Below are 20,922 nucleotides of genomic sequence, written 5' to 3' on the forward strand. Positions count from 1 at the left end.
ATAACAACAATTTTAAAACGAGTCCATAACCGCGTCCGGTTATCAGACCTGCAAATATGTTCACGTCGATTTAGACCGGTGTGTCTTTTTTACGAAACCCGCCGAAACCCGCCGAAACCCTGCGAAACCCGCCGAAACCCGACGAAACCCGACGAATCCCGACAAAGTTATGGGAAGTAGGTGGCAGTGGGGAGTGAACCTAGAACTCAGGGAAGTGTACACCATTGGGGAATGAACCTAGGACTGGGTTTTGGCGGGTTTCGTAAAAAAGAATTAGTGCTTTTTTACGAAACCCGCGGAAACCCGGCGAAACCCGGCGAAACCCGACAATATCCAGCAAAGTAATGGGAAGTAGACAACTGTGGGGAGTGAACCCGAGACTCAGGGAGGTGTACACCAGTCGGGAGTGAACCTGAGACTAAGGTTATCGGCCGCTTTAGGCGGGTTTCGTAAAAAATAATTAGTGCTTTATTACGAAACCCGCCGAAACATGCCGAAACCCGACAATATCCGGCAAAGTTATGGGAGTTTGGCAACAGTGGGGGGTGATCCTGGGAATCAGGGCGGTGTACACCAGTGGGGAGTGAACCTGGGACTCAGGGAATTGCACACCAGTGGGGAGTTAACCTGGGAATATGTAAAAAGGATATCAGTGGGAAATAAACCTGGGACTAAAGGGAGATGGATACCATTGAAAGTTGAAGCCGGATATGGGAGTTGAGTACCAGAGGAGAATGAACATGACACTATAGGAGGTGGGCGCCAGTGGGGAGTGAACCTGGGACTATGTAAACAGGATATCAGAGGGAAATAAACCTGGAACTAATGGGAGATGGATACCATTGAAAGTTGAAGCTGGATATGAAAGTTTGGTAACAGAGGAGAATGAACCTGACACTATAGAAGGTGGGCGCCAGTGGGGAGTGAACCTGGGATTATGTAAACAGGATATCAGTGGGAAATAAACCTGGGACTAAAGGGAGATGGATACCGTTGAAAGTTGAAGTCGGATATGGGAGTTGAGTACCAGAGGAGAATGAACCTGACACTATAGGAGACTCAGGGAAGTGCACACCAATTGGGAGTTAACCTGTGAATGTGGGAGATGGATAACGGTGGGTATCCTAGCCGAACTATAGGAGTTGGGTACCAGAGGAGAATGAACCGGACACTATAGAAGGTGGGCGCCAGTGGGGAGTGAACCTGGGACTCAGGGAATTGCACATTAGTGGGGAGTTAACCTGGGAATATGTAAAAAGGATATCAATGGGAAATAAACCTGGGACTAAAGGGAGATGTATACCATTGACAGTTGAAGCCGGATATGAAAGTTTGGTACCAGAGGAGAATGAACCTGACACTATAGGAGGTGGGCGCCAGTGGGGAGTGAACCTGGGACTATGTAAACAGGATATCAGAGGGAAATAAACCTGGGACTAAAGGGAGATGGATACCATTGAAAGTTGAAGCTGGATATGAAAGTTTGGTAACAGAGGAGAATGAACCTGACACTATAGAAGGTGGGCGCCAGTGGGGAGTGAACCTGGGATTATGTAAACAGGATATCAGTGGGAAATAAACCTGGGACTAAAGGGAGATGAATACCATTGAAAGTTGAAGCTGGATATGGGAGTTGAGTACCAGAGGAGAATGAACCTGACACTATAGGAGAAGGGCGCCAGTGTGGAGTGAACCTGGGACTCAGGGAAGTGCACACCAATTTGGAGTTAACCTGGGACTGTGGGAGATAGATAACTGTGGGTATCCGAGCCAAACTATAGGAGTTGAGTACCAGAGGAGAATGAACCTGACACTATAGGAGGTGGGCGCCAGTGGGGAGTGAACCTGGGACTATGTAAACAGGATATCAGAGGGAAATAAACCTGGGACTAATGGGAGATGGATACCATTGAAAGTTGAAGCTGGATATGAACGTTTGGTAACAGAGGAGAATGAACCTGACACTATAGAAGGTGGGTGCCAGTGGGGAGTGAACCTGGGACTCAGGGAATTGCACACCAGTGGGGAGTTAACCTGGGAATATGTAAAAAGGATATCAATGGGAAATAAACCTGGGACTAAAGGGAGCTGTATACCATTGACAGTTGAAGCCGGATATGAAAGTTTGGTACCAGAGGAGAATGAACCTGACACTATAGGAAGTGGGCGCCAGTGGGGAGTGAACCTGGGACTATGTAAACAGGATATCAGAGGGAAATAAACCTGGGACTAATGGGAGATGGATACCATTGAAAGTTGAAGCTGGATATGAAAGTTTGGTAACAGAGGAGAATGAACCTGACACTATAGAAGGTGGGCGCCAGTGGGGAGTGAACCTGTGATTATGTAAACAGGATATCAGTGGGAAATAAACCTGGGACTAAAGGGAGATGGATACCATTGAAAGTTGAAGCCGGATATGGGAGTTGAGTACCAGAGGAGAATGAACCTGACACTATTGGAGACTCAGGGAAGTGCACACCAATTGGGAGTTAACCTGGGACTGTGGGAGATGGATAACTATGGGTATCCGAGCCGAACTATAGGAGTTGGGTACCAGAGGAGAATGAACCGGACACTATAGAAGGTGGGCGCCAGTGGGGAGTGAACCTGGGACTCAGGTAATTGCACACCTGTGGGGAGTTAACCTGGGAATATGTAAAAAGGATATCAATGGGAAATAAACCTGGGACTAAAGGGAGATGTATACCATTGACAGTTGAAGCCGGATATGAAAGTTTGGTACCAGAGGAGAATGAACCTGACACTATAGGAGGTGGGCGCCAGTGGGGAGTGAACCTGGGACTATGTAAACAGGATATCAGAGGGAAATAAACCTGTGACTAAAGGGAGATGGATACCATTGAAAGTTGAAGCTGGATATGAAAGTTTGGTAACAGAGGAGAATGAACCTGACACTATACAAGGTGGGCGCCAGTGGGGAGTGAACCTGGGATTATGTAAACAGGATATCAGTGGGAAATAAACCTGGGACTAAAGGGAGATGAATACCATTGAAAGTTGAAGCTGGATATGGGAGTTGAGTACCAGAGGAGAATGAACCTGTGTAAAAAGGATATCAGTGGGAAATAAACCTGGGACTAAATGGAGATGTATACCATTGACAGTTGAAGCCGGATATGAAAGTTTGGTACCAGAAGGGCGCCAGTGTGGAGTGAACCTGGGACTCAGGGAAGTGCACACCAATTTGGAGTTAACCTGGGACTGTGGGAGATAGATAACTGTGGGTATCCGAGCCGAACTATAGGAGTTGGGTACCAGAGGAGAATGAACCTGACACTATAGAAGGTGGGCGCCAGTGGGGAGTGAACCTGGGACTCAGGGAATTGCACACCAGTGGGGAGTGAACCGGGGACTATGTATAAAGGATATCAGTGGGAAATAAACCTGGGACTAAAGGGAGATGGATACCATTGAAAGTTGAAGCCGGATATGAAAGTTTGGTACCAGAGGAGAATGAACCTGACACTATAGGGGATGGGCGCGAGTGGGGAGTGAACCTGGGACTATGTAAACAGGATATCAGTGGGAAATAAACCTGGGACTAAAGGGAGATGGATACGATCGAAAGTTGAAGCTGGATATGGGAGTTGAGTACCAGAGGAGAATGAACCTGACACTATAGGAGGTGGGCGCCAGTGGGGAGTGAACCTGGGACTATGTAAACAGGATATCAGGGGGAAATAAACCTGGGACTAATGGGAGATGGATACCATTGAAAGTTGAAGCTGGATATGAAAGTTTGGTAACAGAGGAGAATGAACCTGACACTATAGAAGGTGGGCGCCAGTGGGGAGTGAACCTGGGATTATGTAAACAGGATATCAGTGGGAAATAAACCTGGGACTAAAGGGAGATGGATACCATTGAAAGTTGAAGCCGGATATGGGAGTTGAGTACCAGAGGAGAATGAACCTAACACTGTAGGAGACTCAGGGAAGTGCACACCAATTGGGAGTTAACCTGGGAATGTGGGAGATGGATAACTGTGGGTATCCGAGCCGAACTATAGGAGTTGGGTACCAGAGGAGAATGAACCTGACACTATAGAAGGTGGGCGCCAGTGGGGAGTGAACCTGGGACTCAGGGAATTGCACACCAGTGGGGAGTTAACCTGGGAATATGTAAAAAGGATATCAATGGGAAATAAACCTGGGACTAAAGGGAGATGTATACCATTGACAGTTGAAGCCGGATATAAAAGTTTGGTACCAGAGGAGAATGAACTTGACACTATAGGAGGTGGGCGCCAGTGGAGAGTGAACCTGGGACTATGTAAACAGGATATCAGAGGGAAATAAACCTGTGACTAATGGGAGATGGATACCATTGAAAGTTGAAGCTGGATATGAAAGTTTGGTAACAGAGGAGAATGATCCTGACACTATAGAAGGTGGGCGCCAGTGGGGAGTGAACCTGGGACTCAGGGAATTGCACACCAGTGGGGAGTTAACCTGGGAATATGTAAAAAGCATATCAATGGGAAATAAACCTGGGACTAAAGGGAGATGTATACAATTGACAGTTGAAGCCGGATATGAAAGTTTGGTACCAGAGGAGAATGAACCTGACACTATAGGAGGTGGGCGCCAGTGGGGAGTGAACCTGGGATTGTGTAAAAAGGATATCAGTGGGAAATAAACCTGGGACTAAAGGGAGATGGATACCATTGAAAGTTGAAGCCGGATATGGGAGTTGAGTACCAGAGGAGAATGAACCTGACACTATAGTAGACTCAGGGAAGTGCACACCAATTGGGAGTTAACCTGGGAATGTGGGAGATGGATAACTGTGGGTATCCGAGCCGAACTATAGGAGTTGGATACCAGAGGAGAATGAACCTGACACTATAGAAGGTGGGCGCCAGTGGGGAGTGAACCTGGGACTCAGGGAATTGCACACAGTGGGGAGTTAACCTGGGAATATGTAAAAAGGATATCAATGGGAAATAAACCTGGGACTAAAGGGAGATGTATACCATTGACAGTTGAAGCCGGATATGAAAGTTTGGTACCAGAGGAGAATGAACCTGACACTATAGGAGGTGGGCGCCAGTGGGGAGTGAACCTGGGACTATGTAAACAGGATATCAGAGGGAAATAAACCTGGGACTAAAGGGAGATGGATACCATTGAAAGTTGAAGCTGGATATGAAAGTTTGGTAACAGAGGAGAATGAACCTGACACTATACAAGGTGGGCGCCAGTGGGGAGTGAACCTGGGATTATGTAAACAGGATATCAGTGGGAAATAAACCTGGGACTAAAGGGAGATGAATACCATTGAAAGTTGAAGCTGGATATGGGAGTTGAGTACCAGAGGAGAATGAACCTGACACTATAGGAGAAGGGCGCCAGTGTGGAGTGAACCTGGGACTCAGGGAAGTGCACACCAATTTGGAGTTAACCTGGGACTGTGGGAGATAGATAACTGTGGGTAATGAGCCGAACTATAGGAGTTGGGTACCAGAGGAGAATGAACCTGACAATGTAGAAGGTGGGCGCCAGTGGGGAGTGAACCTGGGAGTCAGGGAATTGCACACCAGTGGGGAGTTAACCTGGGACTGTGTAAAAAGGATATCAGTGGGAAATAAACCTGGGACTAAAGGAAGATGGATACCATTGAAAGTTGAAGCCGGATATGGGAGTTGAGTACCAGAGAAGATTGAACCTGACACTATAGGAGATGGGCGCCAGTGTGGAGTGAACCTGGGACTCAGGGAATTGCACACCAGTGGGGAGTTAACCTGTAAATATCTAAAAAAGGATATCAGTGGGAAATAAATCCGGCTTCAACTCCCAATTGTATCCATCTCCCTTTAGTCCCAGATTTAATTCCTACTGATATCCTTTATACATATTCCCAGGTTAACTCCCCACTGGTGTGCAATTCTCTGAGTCCCAGGTTCACTCTCCACTGGCGCCCATCTCCTATTGTGTCCGGTTCATTCTCCTCTTTACCGAACTTTCATATCCGGCTTTAACTTTCAATGGTATCCATGTCCCTTTAGTCCAAGGTTTATTTCCCACTGATATCCTGTTTACATAGTCCCAGGTTCACTCCCCACTGGCGCCCACCTCCTATAGTGTCAGGTTCATTCTCCTCTGGTACCAAACTCTCATACCCGGCTTCAACTCCCAATGATATCCATCTCCCTTTAGTCCCAGATTTATTTCCTACTGATATCCTTTTTATATAGTCCCAGGTTCACTCCCCACTGGCGCCCACCCCTATAGTGTCAGGTTCATTCTCCTCTGGTACCAAGCTCTCATATCCGGCTTCAACTTTCAATGGTATCCATTTCCCTTTAGTCCCAGGTTTATTTCCCACTGATATCTTGTTTACGTAGTCCAGGTTCACTCCCCACTGGCGCCCACCTACTATAGTGTCAGGTTCATTCTCCTCTGGTACCAAACTCTCATACCCGGCTTCAAATTTCAATGGTATCCATCTCCCTTTAGTCCCTGGTTTATTTCCCACTGATATCCTTTTTACATATTCCCAGGTTAAATCCCCACTGGTGTGCAATTCCCTGAATCCCAGGTTCAGTCCCTCTGGCGCCCACCTCCTATAGTGTCAGGTTCATTCTCCTCTGGTACCAAACTCTCATATCCGGCTTCAACTTTCAATGATATTCATCTCCCTTTAGTCCCAGGTTTATTTCCCACTGATATCCTTTTTACATAGTCCCAGGTTCACTCCCACTGGCGCCCACCTCCTATAGTGTCAGGTTTCTCTCTCCTCTGGTACCCAACTCCCAAATCCGGCTTCAACTCCCAATGGCATCCATCTCCCTTTAGTCCCTGATTTATTTCCTACTGATATCCTTTTTATATAGTCCCAGGTTCACTCCCCACTGGCGCCTACCCCTATAGTGTCAGATTTCTCTCTCCTCTGGTACCCAACTCCCAAATCCGGCTTCAACTCCCAATGGCATCCATCTCCCTTTAGTCCCAGATTTATTTCCTACTGATATCCTTTTTATATAGTCCCAGGTTCACTCCCCACTGGCGCCTACCCCCTATAGTGTCAGGTTCATTCTCCTCTGGTACCAAGCTCTCATATCCGGCTTCAACTTTCAATGGTATCCATTTCCCTTTAGTCCCAGGTTTATTTCCCACTGATATCTTGTTTACATAGTCCCAGGTTCACTCCCCACTGGCGCCCACCTCCTATAGTGTCAGGTTCATTCTCCTCTGGTACCAAACTCTCATACCCGGCTTCAAATTTCAATGATATCCATCTCCCTTTAGTCCCAGGTTTATTTCCCACTGATATCCTTTTTACATATTCCCAGGTTAAATCACCACTGGTGTGCAATTCCCTGAATCCCAGGTTCACTCCCCACTGGCGCCCACCTTCTATAATGTCAGGTTCATTCTCCTCTGGTACCCAACTCCTATAGATAGTATGCGCTTGGCTCAGAAGCTCATAACATTGCCATCAGGAAGTATAACATCCAACACACAAAGCTGTGTGTATCCATGAACGTTTATAGTCAGGTTAATATAGTTCAGTGAGCATTACTCATAAACGCGGATGGCAAACAACAATAACAAAGACTTGAGTGACGTCATCTTCGAACTATCTATAGTTCGGCTCGGATACCCACAGTTCATCTCCCACAGTCCAAGGTTAACTCCCAATTGGTGTGCACATCCCTGAGTCCCAGGTTCACTCCACACTGGCGCCCATCTCCTATAGTGTCAGGTTCATTCTCCTCTGGTACTCAACTCCCATATCCGGCTACCAACTTTCAATGGTATCCATCTCCCTTTAGTCCCAGGTTTATTTCCCACTGATATCCTTTTTACACAGTCCCAAGTTAACTCCCCACTGGTGTGCACTTCCCTGAGTCCCAGGTTCACTCCCCACTGGCGCCCACCTTCTATAGTGTCAGGTTCATTCTCCTCTGGTACTCAACTCCCATATCCGGCTTCAACTTTCAATGGTATCCATCTCCCTTTAGTCCCAGGTTTATTTCCCACTGATATCCTTTTTACATATTCCCAGGTGAAATCCCCACTGGTGTGCAATTCCCTGAATCCCAGGTTCACTCCCCACTGGCGCCCACCTTCTATAGTGTCAGGTTCATTCCCCTCTGGTACCCAACTCCTATAGTTCGGCTCGGATACCCACAGTTATCCATCTCCCACAGTCCAAGGTTAACTCCCAATTGGTGTGCACTTCCCTGAGCCCCAGGTTCACTCCACACCGGTGCCCATCTCCTATAGTGTCAGGTTCATTCTCTTCTGGTACTCAGCTCCCATATCCAGCTTCAACTTTCAATGGTATTCATCTCCCTTTAGTCCCAGGTTTATTTCCCACTGATATCCTTTTTACACAGTCCCAGGTTTACTCCCCCACTGGTGTGCGATTCCCTGAGTCCCAGGTTCACTCCCCACTGGCGCCCACCTTCTATAGTGTCAGGTTTATTCTCCTCTGGTACTCAACTCCCATATCCAGCTTCAACTTTCAATGGTATTCATCTCCCTTTAGTCCCAGGTTTATTTCCCACTGATATCCTTTTTACACAGTCCCAGGTTAACTCCCCACTGGTGTGCAATTCCCTGACTCCCAGGATCACCCCCCACTGTTACCAAACTCACATAACTTTGCCGGATATTGTCGGGTTTCGGCGGGTTTCGTAATAAAGCACTAATTCTTTTTTAGGAAACCCGCCGAAACCGGCCGATAACCTTAGTCTCAGGTTCACTCCTACTGGTGTACACTTCCGTGAGTCTCGGGTTCACTCCCGACAGTTGTCTACTTCCCATAACTTTGCTGGATATTGTCGGGTTTCGCCGGGTTTCGGCGGGTTTCGTAAAAAAGCACTAGTTCTTTTTTACGAAACTCGCCGAAACCCAGTCCCAGGTTCACTCCCCAATGGTGTACACTTCCCTGTGTTCTAGGTTCACTGCCCACTGCCACCTACTTCCCATAACTTTGTCGGGATTCGTCGGGTTTCGTCGGGTTTCGGCGGGTTTCGGCAGGTTTCGGCGGGTTTCGGCGGGTTTCGGCGGGTTTCGTAAAAAAGACACACCGCATTTATACGAGGGCTCTTTCAGAAATAACCGAAAAATGCCCATTGCTCAGCAACCAGTGGAGATTTTTTAATTCTGTAAACGACATGATATTCCTTATTTCCCTACGGATATTCCCAGAAATTATGAAGTGCATCATTTTGCACAATGAATTTCTAGACGATTTTAAAGATGGCGGCCCACCTTGAAACTTGGTCAAAGGAGGAAATCAGAGCTGTCATACGTTTTTTGAACGCCAAAAGTCTGAATCCTACCGAAATTCATAAAGAACTTCAGGGTGTATATGGTGAGCATGTTATAAGCCGTACACAAGTCTATCACTGGTGTAATTTGTTTGAAGCCGGCCATTCCGACTTGACAGACAGGGAAGGGAGAGGGCGTTCGATAACTGCGACGTCAGAAGACAATGTGAAGTGAGTTGATGAGCTTATTCGTCAAGACAGGAGGTTGAAACTTCATGAAATCGCAAGCAGTCTTGAAATTTCGGAAACTTCTGCCCATAGAATTGTATTTGATGAACTTGGCTACAGAAAAGTCAGCGCAAGATGGGTTCCTAAGCAATTGACAGACAATCATAAAGAACAAAGATTGGACATCTGCAGGGAACTTTTGAAAAGAAGCAAGAGCTCACGCAGGGTTCACGGGCATACTGCCAACGCCGGCGGAGACTTTCTAGGGTACGATGTGACTTTTCTTGACAGCATAGTCACCGGTGATGAGACTTGGTCGCACCATTGCACCCCAGAAACAAAGCAAGATTCGATGACATCCTCACCTGTCGCGAAGAAATTCAAAGTCATGCGGTCAGCAAAGAAAATAATGGGAACTGTTTTCTGGGACAGTCGTGGTGTTATTCTGTTCGAAACCTTACAACCTGGAGAAACAATCAATGCTGCAAGGTACTGCCAAACTCTTGACAAGCTTAGGGAGGCCATTCGCAGAAAGCGCCCAGGGCAGTTGACCAACGGGGTCATTTTGCAACACGACAACGCTACACCCCACACAGCACGAGTGACGCAAGGTTGGCTAGAGAAATATGGATGGGAGATTTTGCCACACCCACCACACAGTCCAGACCTCGCACCATCTGATTATCACCTCTTTGGGCCACTGAAACGTGAGCTGGCAGGAAAGCGCTTTGATGTCGATGGACAGCTTGTTGACCATGTGCGGAAATGGCTACAAAACCTTGACGGAAATTTCTTCCGAGAGGGTATCTATTCCATGGTGCGGCGTTGGCAGAAGTGTGTCGACAGACTTGGCTGTTACGTAGAGAAATGAAGGACGAGTCAAGGTATGAACACGTGCAAGAATTTTGTTGATAGCATAAAAAACGCGGATTTTACAGGCATTTTTCGGTTAATTATGAAAGAGCCCTCGTAATGAGGATTACACTAAAAAAAATCTTTATTCGGGAATATTTTTAAGAAGTATCATAACATAAAACTCGGTTTTCTGCATCCAGTTCATTCCGACATAATACCAGGTTGATACGACGGGCCTCATTTATTATGGTTTGTATACTATTTATTTTGTGGGGAAAGAATTAGGTATAATATTATAGATAGCCCTGTCCTTAGCAGTCTTCTTGATATGCCTACTTACTTCGGTCTTTCACTCGCCATTCATGATATACGCTCTTGCAAATGCACGTTACACGGTCTATTATATTATTATAAGCTATAAATTGTCCCAACTGTCAGGTAATCTCTGTGATGTAAGGGTTACACATCAAACGGGTAATTAGCAGGTTTGAGGTTCGATCCTCAGTCGATGTAAGCTGATTTTGGGAGGGGGGAGGGGAATGAGTTTGTTTCTTTTACTGTTTCTTACTGCTTGTTTGGCACTGTTTCATACACTGCCTTTCATGTTTTTATCTTACATCAATGCCTGATTAGTCAATTTGATTCTCAGTAATCTCTGAATTTTGATTTCCATTGACAGATTCGAGATTTGAACAGAGAGGTGATGCAAAAGGAACTAGAGATGCAAGAGGCTAAAGCCGAAATTGATTACCTCAAGTCAGTCATATCTCAACAATCCAGCTCACATAGTCTTGAGCATGGAGCGGTCGATGACTTCAATGAATCTCAATCTAGAGATGAAATCTCAAACAATCACGTATCGCCACACAAAAACGGAATAAATGTTGCTAATATCATTCCAAGGAGCCCGTCTTCTGACCAACGATTCCGAACGCAATTTTACTCCAATCACGAAGAATCTACAACACCAAATGCACTTGATAACGATGGTGAATTTCGCAATAACTTTTACAAACTTTCGTTCTTTGTAAATTCACAGGATTTTAATGATCTGAACTCCGAGTCCAAAGATTCCGATAAAAATGTTGGTGCGGTGAACTCATCATTTCAATCTGACGATGAGAGTAGCGATGAAGATTTAGATTCTATTGAAGAAAAATTTGATAACATTGGCAAAAACGGTGTGTATGTATGTGCCAAGAGAAGTGTTTCTATGAATGTTTTGAGTGAGTTGAGTAATCAACAAAAACACAAATCCGAAGTGGAGTACGAGCCTGTTCGAAAAGCATCTTTCCAAATAAGCAAACCCCCAAATTTGAGCACGCCCAAACACCTCACTACCTCTGTATCAGACAATGTTGTGGATAAGATAATTTGTAACGACGATGATCACCTGAGACGCAATTATTCATCGTGATTCGAATTATATTATGTGAGCAATGTTATATCAATGTTTTAAAACGGACTTAAGTGCAATAACATAGTGAAATAATACAATTATAGTAATTACATGTGATGATGTAACAGTTGTGATATTTAAATTTTACATAAACTGTGTGTATGTAAATAGCAACATAGATTAATATATTATTGTACTATTCTACGGCAATATAGTTTTGTTTTTAAAATATTTGACCCATCGTCTCAAAACGGTTATATATCTGGGTGAACCAAATGCCATAAAGTGATAACAAAATCAAGAATGAACTGGAATGTGACATTTTAGTTTTCGTTTCTTTTAAGAAATTATATTATTAAATTTCCACATTAAAACACAAAGACGAGTCTTATGTAGTTTGACAATAAATGCAATTACTATCACCTAAATCACCCACCCCCAAAAATCCCTTTAAGGCAATGCGTCACAAATGTGAGCATTTATATAGAGCAATATCCACTAAACGTACTCAAAGCGCTTTACAAAGGGTCCCTATCCAACAGCAGCACTTAACATATAGGACGAGACATGACGCCTGTCAGGCGATATTTCCTTTTATTTTATTTTGACAGAGACAAAGCTGTTAACGGAGAGGTAATGATTTTACGGTGAGAGAATGTGAGTAAAGAAACTTTTTTCAGGGACTCAAATACGCGCCGATCAGAGCGGGACTCGAGCCCAAGACTTTCCGATCAGAAGGCGAATGTCATAGAACAAGATCACATAGCCGCACTAGTAGCAATCGATCAGGAATTAAATGGATAAGAGAGAGAGAGAGAGAGAGAGAGAGAGAGAGAGAGAGAGAGAGAGAGAGAGAGAGAGAGAGAGAGAGAGATTGCAAACTGATTTTCAGCATATGGCTCAACTGTAAACCACATCCCACATTTCGTCTCCGAATTGAGCATGATGAAAAATGTGACAATGCGATAAATAAATTATTGTGATTATCCATGATTTATTTAATTTATTGATAGGTTTTCATGTTAACATGATGGCATAAATATAAACTGTGGTGGTCTTAATGGTTCATTGATGTACAACAAAGTGTATTTTCATTGTGCCAGCATTAAAATAATATGAACGAATATAAGTGTCAAAAAGGTGTTTCTGTTTAATTCTCTATCAATTAGAAATAATCACAGTTCACGACTTATCAGCCAACATAAAAACAGCAGCTTTTATATGATCATATCTGATATAACTACTTTATCGACAATCTTTGACAAATGAAAATAAATAAATCGCCTATTATATTCATATATATTTAATAAGAACAGGATTGCATTACTTGTTATGTAAAGTAGCATCTGCCATCGTGTTATCCACTTTACGGGTGCAAATAGATCGTTGATGATTAATGGTGGGGCCCGTCATGTGATACCGTCGATATTGGCTTCCCGAGTCTCTGTACGGTAGTCTTAGATCACTGGGTTTTATTGGCTCCATATAAAATGGTTCGGCAAACGGTACTGTTGTACTGCCTATTAAACTGAAAAATAAATTTAAACATAAAAAATACAATAACAAAAAACTAATATTTAATGTTATACTACTACTACTACTACTACTACTACTACTACTACTACTACTACTACTACTACTACTACTACTACTACTACTACTACTACTAATAAACTACTATACTATATATTATACTACTACTACTATACTACTAATAATAATAATGATATAATATAATAATAATATATAATATATATAATAATAATAATAATAATGATAAAATAATAATAAAATAATAATAATATTATATTATTATTATTATATTTTTATATATTATTATATTATTATTATATTATTATTATTAATTATTATTATTATTATTAATAATAACAAATAAATAAATAAATAATGATAGTATAGAATTTATGTAATGTATAATCATGATTATACTAGATTTGCCTTTCGGGCTCCCCGACGAGTCAAATCATATATTATATCCAATAGGGAATGAGATTAGCGGAAGAGAAGCGTCCCTTGATTGGACGTCACCTTACAGAGAGAACGTCAAAATGGTTTTGCGCATGCGTCTCTCTCGTCCTCGCTTTCGGTGAAGTGTCTCATGCTGCACAACCAACATGACGTTCTCTCTCTAATACCTTTTCCGCTCGTGACTTCCAATCAAGGGACGCTAGTCTTCCGCTAATCTCATTCCCTATAATAGATTCAACCAAACTATAACTTTTTAATATATTAACCCCAAGCATTTGGAGTAAACAGGGGTCTGTGTTAGGACCTTTCTTTCTAGACGATTTAGAGCATCAATAGACAGCACAAATCTTCGGCATTTTGACAGTTTTATGTTGACTTGGCCACAATCAGTTGAAGCTCCCAATGTAAACAAAGCGATCGGAAGTTACAGGGTACTCGATTCGAGGGAAGCAACCGTAAATGATATATTTTTGACGTCATCGGCATTCGGTCTATAGAGGGCCATGGTCTATATAAATCCCAAGTGATGCGCACAGAGAACTCGATAGCTAAGCTAGTTCAGCACTTACCTCACAAGAAAAGGTGCTGGTATCGGGCAGTTCCCTACTTTCTTGCACATGAAAAGAAAATATCAATATCATCTGAGCATTCCATGTGTAATTTTTTTTTAAGTTATGTGAAAATAATTAAATTGACACTTTGTAAAATAATGCTCTTGTGAAAAATAATTAGGTTAAAAATGTAAACGTTTGCATTCGGCGCTTGACATTTTATTTGGTTCCGGAAGAGACCATTCAAAATTTGACGGTTTTTTGAAAATGACATTAATACGAGTCAGAGAAAATATCCACTGAACTAGGGACCATTACCAGTCCCTTTGTTTGTGAGGCAAGTGCTGTACTAACTGAGCTATCAAGACCTCTGTTCGCATTCATCATCAATACTCTTCAACAGTCGTAACGTCACTTCCTTCCTAATGACGCATGGTAACTTAGTAACACTGGCTCTAAACTATCGGAACAATGGCGGACGCCCGTATGAAATATTTCTCCGGCGAGCATAAAAGCGTATCCAGAGGGGGAAAAAAACATAAATTTGATCATGTTTTGACTTTTACACATTCTGATCACAAGGCATATGAAAGTTCTAGCCAGCATGAAGATTAAAAAGTAATGATATTCTTTGTTTAGAACCAAGATGACCGCCGTTGCCGGGCGGCGTGACATCAGACTACTGGATCCTATTGTGATTTGTAGTTTTTATAAACAACAAAAAGCATTTTTATAGAGCAATGTCCACTTAACGTGCGCAGTAAAAAGAAATAAAGAAAATTGAATATAACAGCTTCAAAACAAAAGAATAAAATACTAAACACGGAACATTTCGGGCTCAAACACCTTCAGTCAGTAAAAAAAAAACAGGTCGACGGAAATAAATATAACACACCGTCTCTCTCTCTCTCTCTCTCTCTCTCTCTCTCTCTCTCTCTCTCTCTCTCTCTCTCTCTCTCTCTCTCTCTCTCTCTCTCTCTCTCTCTCTCTCTCTCTCTCTCTCTCTCTCTCTCTCTCTCTCTCTCTCTCTCTCTAAAAATCTTGGAATGTAAACTGTTGACCCTTTCCATTTCATGGAAGGAGGAAGGGTGGGTAAGAAATTGAATTGTAAGATTATTATTACCCGTTATTTATGTAGGAGACATTTGGCGGCTGGTCCGGCTCTTCGAAATTATAACGTATCCCGTTAGCAGCTCTCTTTATGATAATGTGAATACGCATCGCATCAAGCATGTTGTGCACTCCTATTCTGTGTAAAGAAGGGGGGATAAACATTGCATATTTATTATTACATACCTGACAACTTATAATTCTAAAAAAAATTGTAGTTTTCCCGGGAAAATAATAAGTTCCTTTTACATCTATATAAATGATCCATTTTTTTCTCCAGCAGAACATTGAAATTTGCTTCAAAAATTGTTTGGTTAATGTATAATGACACCGAAATGATATGTGACCCTTCGCTTCAAAACGGTATTCAGTCGGGTTGGTTAAGATGTTGAAAATTTAATTTATAACCAGAAATATCAGACTTGTGTTGAGCTTGTTTGTTTTATTGAGGAGAATGGATACCATAGTTTAGGGTGCTAATGTCAACAGTTTATATTTTTGACGAGTTTAACATTTAATTCGCCTTTTAAGCATATGATTTGCTCCGACAGAATATAATACCGTTTTGAATTAATGATGCTAAGATTTTGTAGAAATAAAACAAAGAATTGCGATCGGTGAAAACATATTCCACAATCCAAGAGCCACCAATATCAAATTAAACAAGAAATTCAAGGTGATCCGAACTTACATTCTCTCGTCTCTCCTTTACGCGTGTGAAACCTGGACTCTGGACAAGAAATGTCAAAACCGCCAAGAAGCTTTCGAAGACTGCAAAACATCAAATAGTCAGAAAGAATGGCAAACGAAGAAGTTTTGCATAGAATAGGGAAATCCATACAGATTGTGAAAACTGCCAGAAAAGGCAACGAGGGCACGTTGAAAGCCTAACACTTAGTGGCTACATTGAAGGAAAATGAGCCCGGGGTCGTTTGAGGTTGACGCTCTTGACCAGTTAGGGACTGTCAATAAGCAACAATCCCTACAAACTCCGAGTACATGAGGGAGGCAGAGGATAGATCGTCGTGGAGGCATATGACAGGCAACGTGCATACAAGCTCAGGCCACGGATAAGGAAGTAAGTAAGATGCTAATGTTGCTCTGCAGTTGGAGAATTCTACGAATTTTCGATGTAGTGAACAGGTCTGATTTACAATGTTTGCTCGATTTTCATGACATGCATCAGTGATTTACAATTCACAGAAATGGGAAAAAGGTGACCCTCGTCTTCAAAACGGAATTAAGTCGGGTTGGTTAAGATGTTGAAAATTTAATTTATAACCAGAAATATCAGACTTGTGTTGAGCTTGTATGTTTTATTGAGGAGAATGGATACCATATTTTTGGGTGCTAATGCCAACAGTTTATATTTTTGACATTTAATTCGCCTTTTAAGCATATGATTCGTTCCGACATAATACTGTTTTGAGGCGATGGGTCACAAATGTTTTGGTGATGAATCACGGGGGTAACTGTCTTGAATCTTGAGCTTTAAAATAAAACAATATCCACGAAATTAATATGCTAAAAGCGCGTTACAAGGGATCCCAAATCAACAGCGATAATTATCATTTAAAACAAGACATTACAGCTGCAAAAGTCGCTATTAAAATTTTGTCCACAGAGACAACACTGTTAGCTACATCGCCAAGAACATATTTTGCACCTGAGTGTGGCGAAAAATGCCTTTTCCATTGACTCACATTTTTGCGCAACCAGAGCGGACTCGAACCAGGTACTTACCGTTCCATGACCCCACAGGGCCACAAAGCCGCACACAGTAAAAGTTGCATTTATCATTTTAAAAGATAATAATATATTATGAGTGAAAATTTTGAGAGCAGACATTAGTGCAGGTTCAAATTTGAAACATTAATGTGTGAATAATATAGAAAAAGTCAGAAAAATACTAGGAAAAAAACGTCCCAAACAATCAGCCTTCCTAAATTATTCTTGTTTAAGTTTTTAATTGTGTTGACAAAATTCATTTTGTATGTTCATCAAATGGTATGACCTGACAGTTAATGGACCAGTCTCCAGTCGGCAGACCCACTAATTGCCAAAACAAAAGTTTGTGCACTCCTTTTCTGTGTAAAGAAGGGGGATAAACATTGCATATTTATTACACACCTGACAACTTATAATTCTAAAAAAAAATGTAGTTCCTTATACATCTATATAAATGATCCATTTATTTTTCTCCTGCAGAACATTGAAATTTGACCAAGATTAAGATTTGAACAAGTGTGTATGAAAGGTACCCTGCAAAGCAAGAAAGAAAAATAGAAGGAAAAAAAAACATCCCAAAAAATCAGTCGACTGATTTTTTGGCATGTTTTTTTTTTTACTGTCTTCTATTTTTCTTTCTTGTTTTGGCTGGCACCTTTCATACACACTTGTTCAGATCTTTATCTTATACTGGGGCCTGTTCCATAATTTCTTTAATTTACCAAGGTAGTTGCTATGACGAACATAATAATCCGAATAAAGTGAAAAATGTCCTCAAATAATTCTAATCACAAACATTAAATATTCACGTGTCCCTTATCAAATAGTCACTTTAGGCCAGCATAAACACTAAGCTGGCAAAAGCTGTAGACTATGAAAAGTGTTGATCAGAAATGAATAATTGTTCTTTATCAAAGCTGTTACTATTTTAATTTTTGTTGAATACCTAGGCTGTGTAGAAAGTCTTAGTTTGATAAAAAGCAAACTAGCAGTACTAATAGCAAGTTATATTGTCATTTACAAGAAAGACAAACATCTACATTTGTGACCTATCTTCTCAAAACGGTTTTATGTCGGGATGAAGTTGGGGTGGAAAATTGAAATTATCGTCAGGAATATGAAACTTGGGGTGGAAAATTGAAATTATCGTATGAAATATGAAACTTGGGGTGGAAAATTGAAATTATCGTATGAAATATGAAACTTGGGGTTAATTTATATTCAATAAGATGGATAATAAATACAATGTCTTATCTCAAAAACTTCAAAGTTCCTATTTCTTGTCATTTTAATTCTAAATTCGCTTTGAAGGGTCCAGCTCATCCCGACTTAATACCGTTTTGAGACGATGAGTCATATTTTCTATTAAAAGAAATTATAAATGATTATGAAATGGTCATAGGGCAGGTTTCATCTACCTGGGTTCGATCCTCGATCGATATAGCTGGGTCCTTGGAAAGTCTCTTTACTCACATTCTCATTCTCTCACCGTACTCATGTGTACAATGAGAACTTGGCCGTTAACAGCGTTGTCCCTGTCGGTAAAATTGTAATATTGCCTAGCAGGCGTCATGTCTCGTTCTACGTGTTGCAGTTGGATATGGACACATTGTAAAGCGCTTTGAGCACGTTTAGTAGATATTGCGCTTTATATAAGCTTATTCTTTTTTTATTCTATTTACCTTTGAAGATCAAACGCACTCAACTCTTTAAAGTCTTGACCATTGATCATATTGTCCATGAAACATTTTGAATATCGGGGATAACCGATATCTCGAATAAAACGGCCAACATCTAGGGTTGTCCACATATGAGTGAAGGACCAACCTACAGGTCTCGAAGAGTCAGCTGTCTCCTCGCTTGAAATGCCAGATATTTCCTCCATGGCGTATTTTTTGCTTTTCTCAACCCTACACTTCCTAGTTGCTTTTGTTTTGAACGACAACGCACCGATATGCACAAGACAAATTTCGGAGAAAAGATTATTGATACTAAGCAGCTTGATGATGTGGACTGTAAAATTAAAAAAAAAAAGTAATGAACAAAAATGAATCTTTAATCCATAAAGATTTTGTTGATTTTTTTTTTTTTTTTACCTTTTTCAAAAGTATTATGTTCTTTTTTTTTTCAAAGCTGTCTATTCACTTTCGGAGAAATAATAAGTTTCAAAAGATAAAATGTGATGAAAATGCATATCTGGTGAATTAAACAGTGACAATAATGAGGCGCATAAATATATAAACTCCAGAGAACGCAGAGTTGTGCGGCTAGAATAGCCATGAGAAAGTCTCATATCAATCACAAAGAGATATTATTTTATTTTATTATATTTAAGGCTGAATATAGGACTTACTTATCAATGCTTGCTTTATCTCACGCCATTTTGCTAGGGTCAAAGAACTGGGTCAGCAATAAACCGACGATGGTGGAATCTGGTGTCGATGCTGGTTGTTTGGTGTTGCTCCACTTGATTTGTAGGGCAGCATGATCACAGTGCTATTTAATTTGACTATAAAAAGTGGAGTCTATGATCTTAATTTTCTTCTTTAGGAAGAAAGACAATTTATCTCAACTCACTTGTTGACATTCAAATTACTTATTACATCCCCTTAAGCGGGTCGTATGCCCTCAATAGTTGTAAGTCTAGATTTACGCATTTTTCAGGAGATAGTAAAAAAAAAAAAATCACCAATATTTCAATTTTCTACATTTTTTCTCTCTCCAAAACTCAACTATGTTATGTTAAAAACAATACTTCAATTGACCATATAAATTACATTGGTTTGCATGCCGCAAAATGACGAAATCTCACCCTTTTTTTTTCTTTTTTCTATTCTTTTTTTTTACAACAGTTGAGTATTCCGATTACTGGGCATATTTCCGTGGACTACAACAGTCGATTCAGGTTTACCTTTCATTTTTAAAAGAAGACAATTTCGCTTAACGGCTGAGGAGAGAGAGAGGGAGAGAGAGAGAGAGAGAGAGAGAGAGAGAGAGAGAGGGAGAGAGAGAGAGAGAGAGAGAGAGAGAGAGAGAGAGAGAGAGAGAGAAATAATAATATGATATAATAATATAATGAATTTATATAGCGCCTAGTTCCAATTTAGACTTGTTCACTGGCGCTTTACATCAACACATCATGTATGATATACAAATATAGAACTGGCATGTTAAAAACCACACAAATTCGATGACAACATAATATATTATAATAAAATACATACTAAGAGTCCAAATTATATGCCCTACAGAAAAGCTCAGTTTTTAACCGTTTTACAAAGATAAGTGGATTTTCACTATTTTTAGTTTCAATATTGATGGAGTTCCACAGTCGGGGTAATGGTGGTCAAAGGATTTCTCATGAAAAACTAACGATTTTGGGGGTTTCCTTAGGTTGTTTAAATTAGCAGATCTTAAATTTCGACTGGGTTCATAAAGGTGGATAAGTTCCTGAAGGTAAACAGGAGCAGAATTGTTTAAGCAATTGAAAACATGGGTGAGTATTTTAGATTCAATTCTAAACTTTACAGGTAGCTAGTGTAGGTCCTCCAATATTGGAGTGTTTTATCTACAATTTAAATAACAAAGACGGGAGATCTATTTTGAGTATGTGTTTATTTTGGCACCCAACAACCACATTTTAATGGATACTTTTTTTTCTATAATTTGCTATGGAAGGTGAGCGGTCAAAGGCAGGTGAACGTGTTTTACCACATGCTACCAGACTTTTGTTTTGAAGACGTTATCTAAATGGTTACCATCTGCTTTCGTCTGATATCTCATATGTTTTGCACACGTCACATGGTGTTTCCCAG

At 41.2% G+C, this 20,922-nt stretch overlaps 2 protein-coding genes across 8 annotated transcripts in view; one reads left to right on the top strand and one right to left on the bottom strand.

Annotated features, from left to right (window-relative positions):
• LOC144973771 (uncharacterized) overlaps positions 1–12,868 on the top strand; it is an 87,040-nt gene extending 74,172 nt beyond the window's left edge. For all 6 annotated transcript variants that reach the window (XM_078916686.1, XM_078916692.1, XM_078916697.1 and 3 more), the window contains one exon: positions 11,010–12,868. In XM_078916686.1, coding sequence (XP_078772812.1) covers positions 11,010–11,747 — 738 coding nt within the window. In that variant the 3' untranslated portion in view covers positions 11,748–12,868. The remainder of the gene's footprint in view (positions 1–11,009) is intronic.
• A 43-nt stretch (positions 12,869–12,911) lies between these two features.
• Positions 12,912–19,035, bottom strand: LOC144973809 (sterile alpha motif domain-containing protein 15-like). 2 transcript variants are annotated; one of them, XM_078916712.1, is made up of 4 exons: positions 18,790–19,035; positions 15,393–15,518; positions 14,288–14,324; positions 13,051–13,257 (listed from the first exon to the last, which is right to left on the bottom strand). In XM_078916712.1, the coding sequence occupies exons 1-4, from the start codon at positions 18,990–18,992 to the stop codon at positions 13,192–13,194; spliced, it is 432 nt and encodes a 143-aa protein (XP_078772838.1). In that variant the 5' UTR covers positions 18,993–19,035; the 3' UTR covers positions 13,051–13,191. The 2 variants fall into 2 exon arrangements, with proteins under 2 accessions (XP_078772830.1, XP_078772838.1); XM_078916704.1 differs by lacking the exon at positions 14,288–14,324 and having other exon boundaries at positions 12,912–13,257.
• Between the last annotated feature and the right edge of the window lie 1,887 nt (positions 19,036–20,922).

This window comes from Berghia stephanieae, chromosome 1 (genome assembly GCF_034508935.2).
Source record: "Berghia stephanieae isolate SIO BIC M18660-M18661 chromosome 1, UCSD_Bste_1.3, whole genome shotgun sequence".
Lineage (NCBI taxonomy): Eukaryota > Metazoa > Mollusca > Gastropoda > Nudibranchia > Aeolidiidae > Berghia > Berghia stephanieae.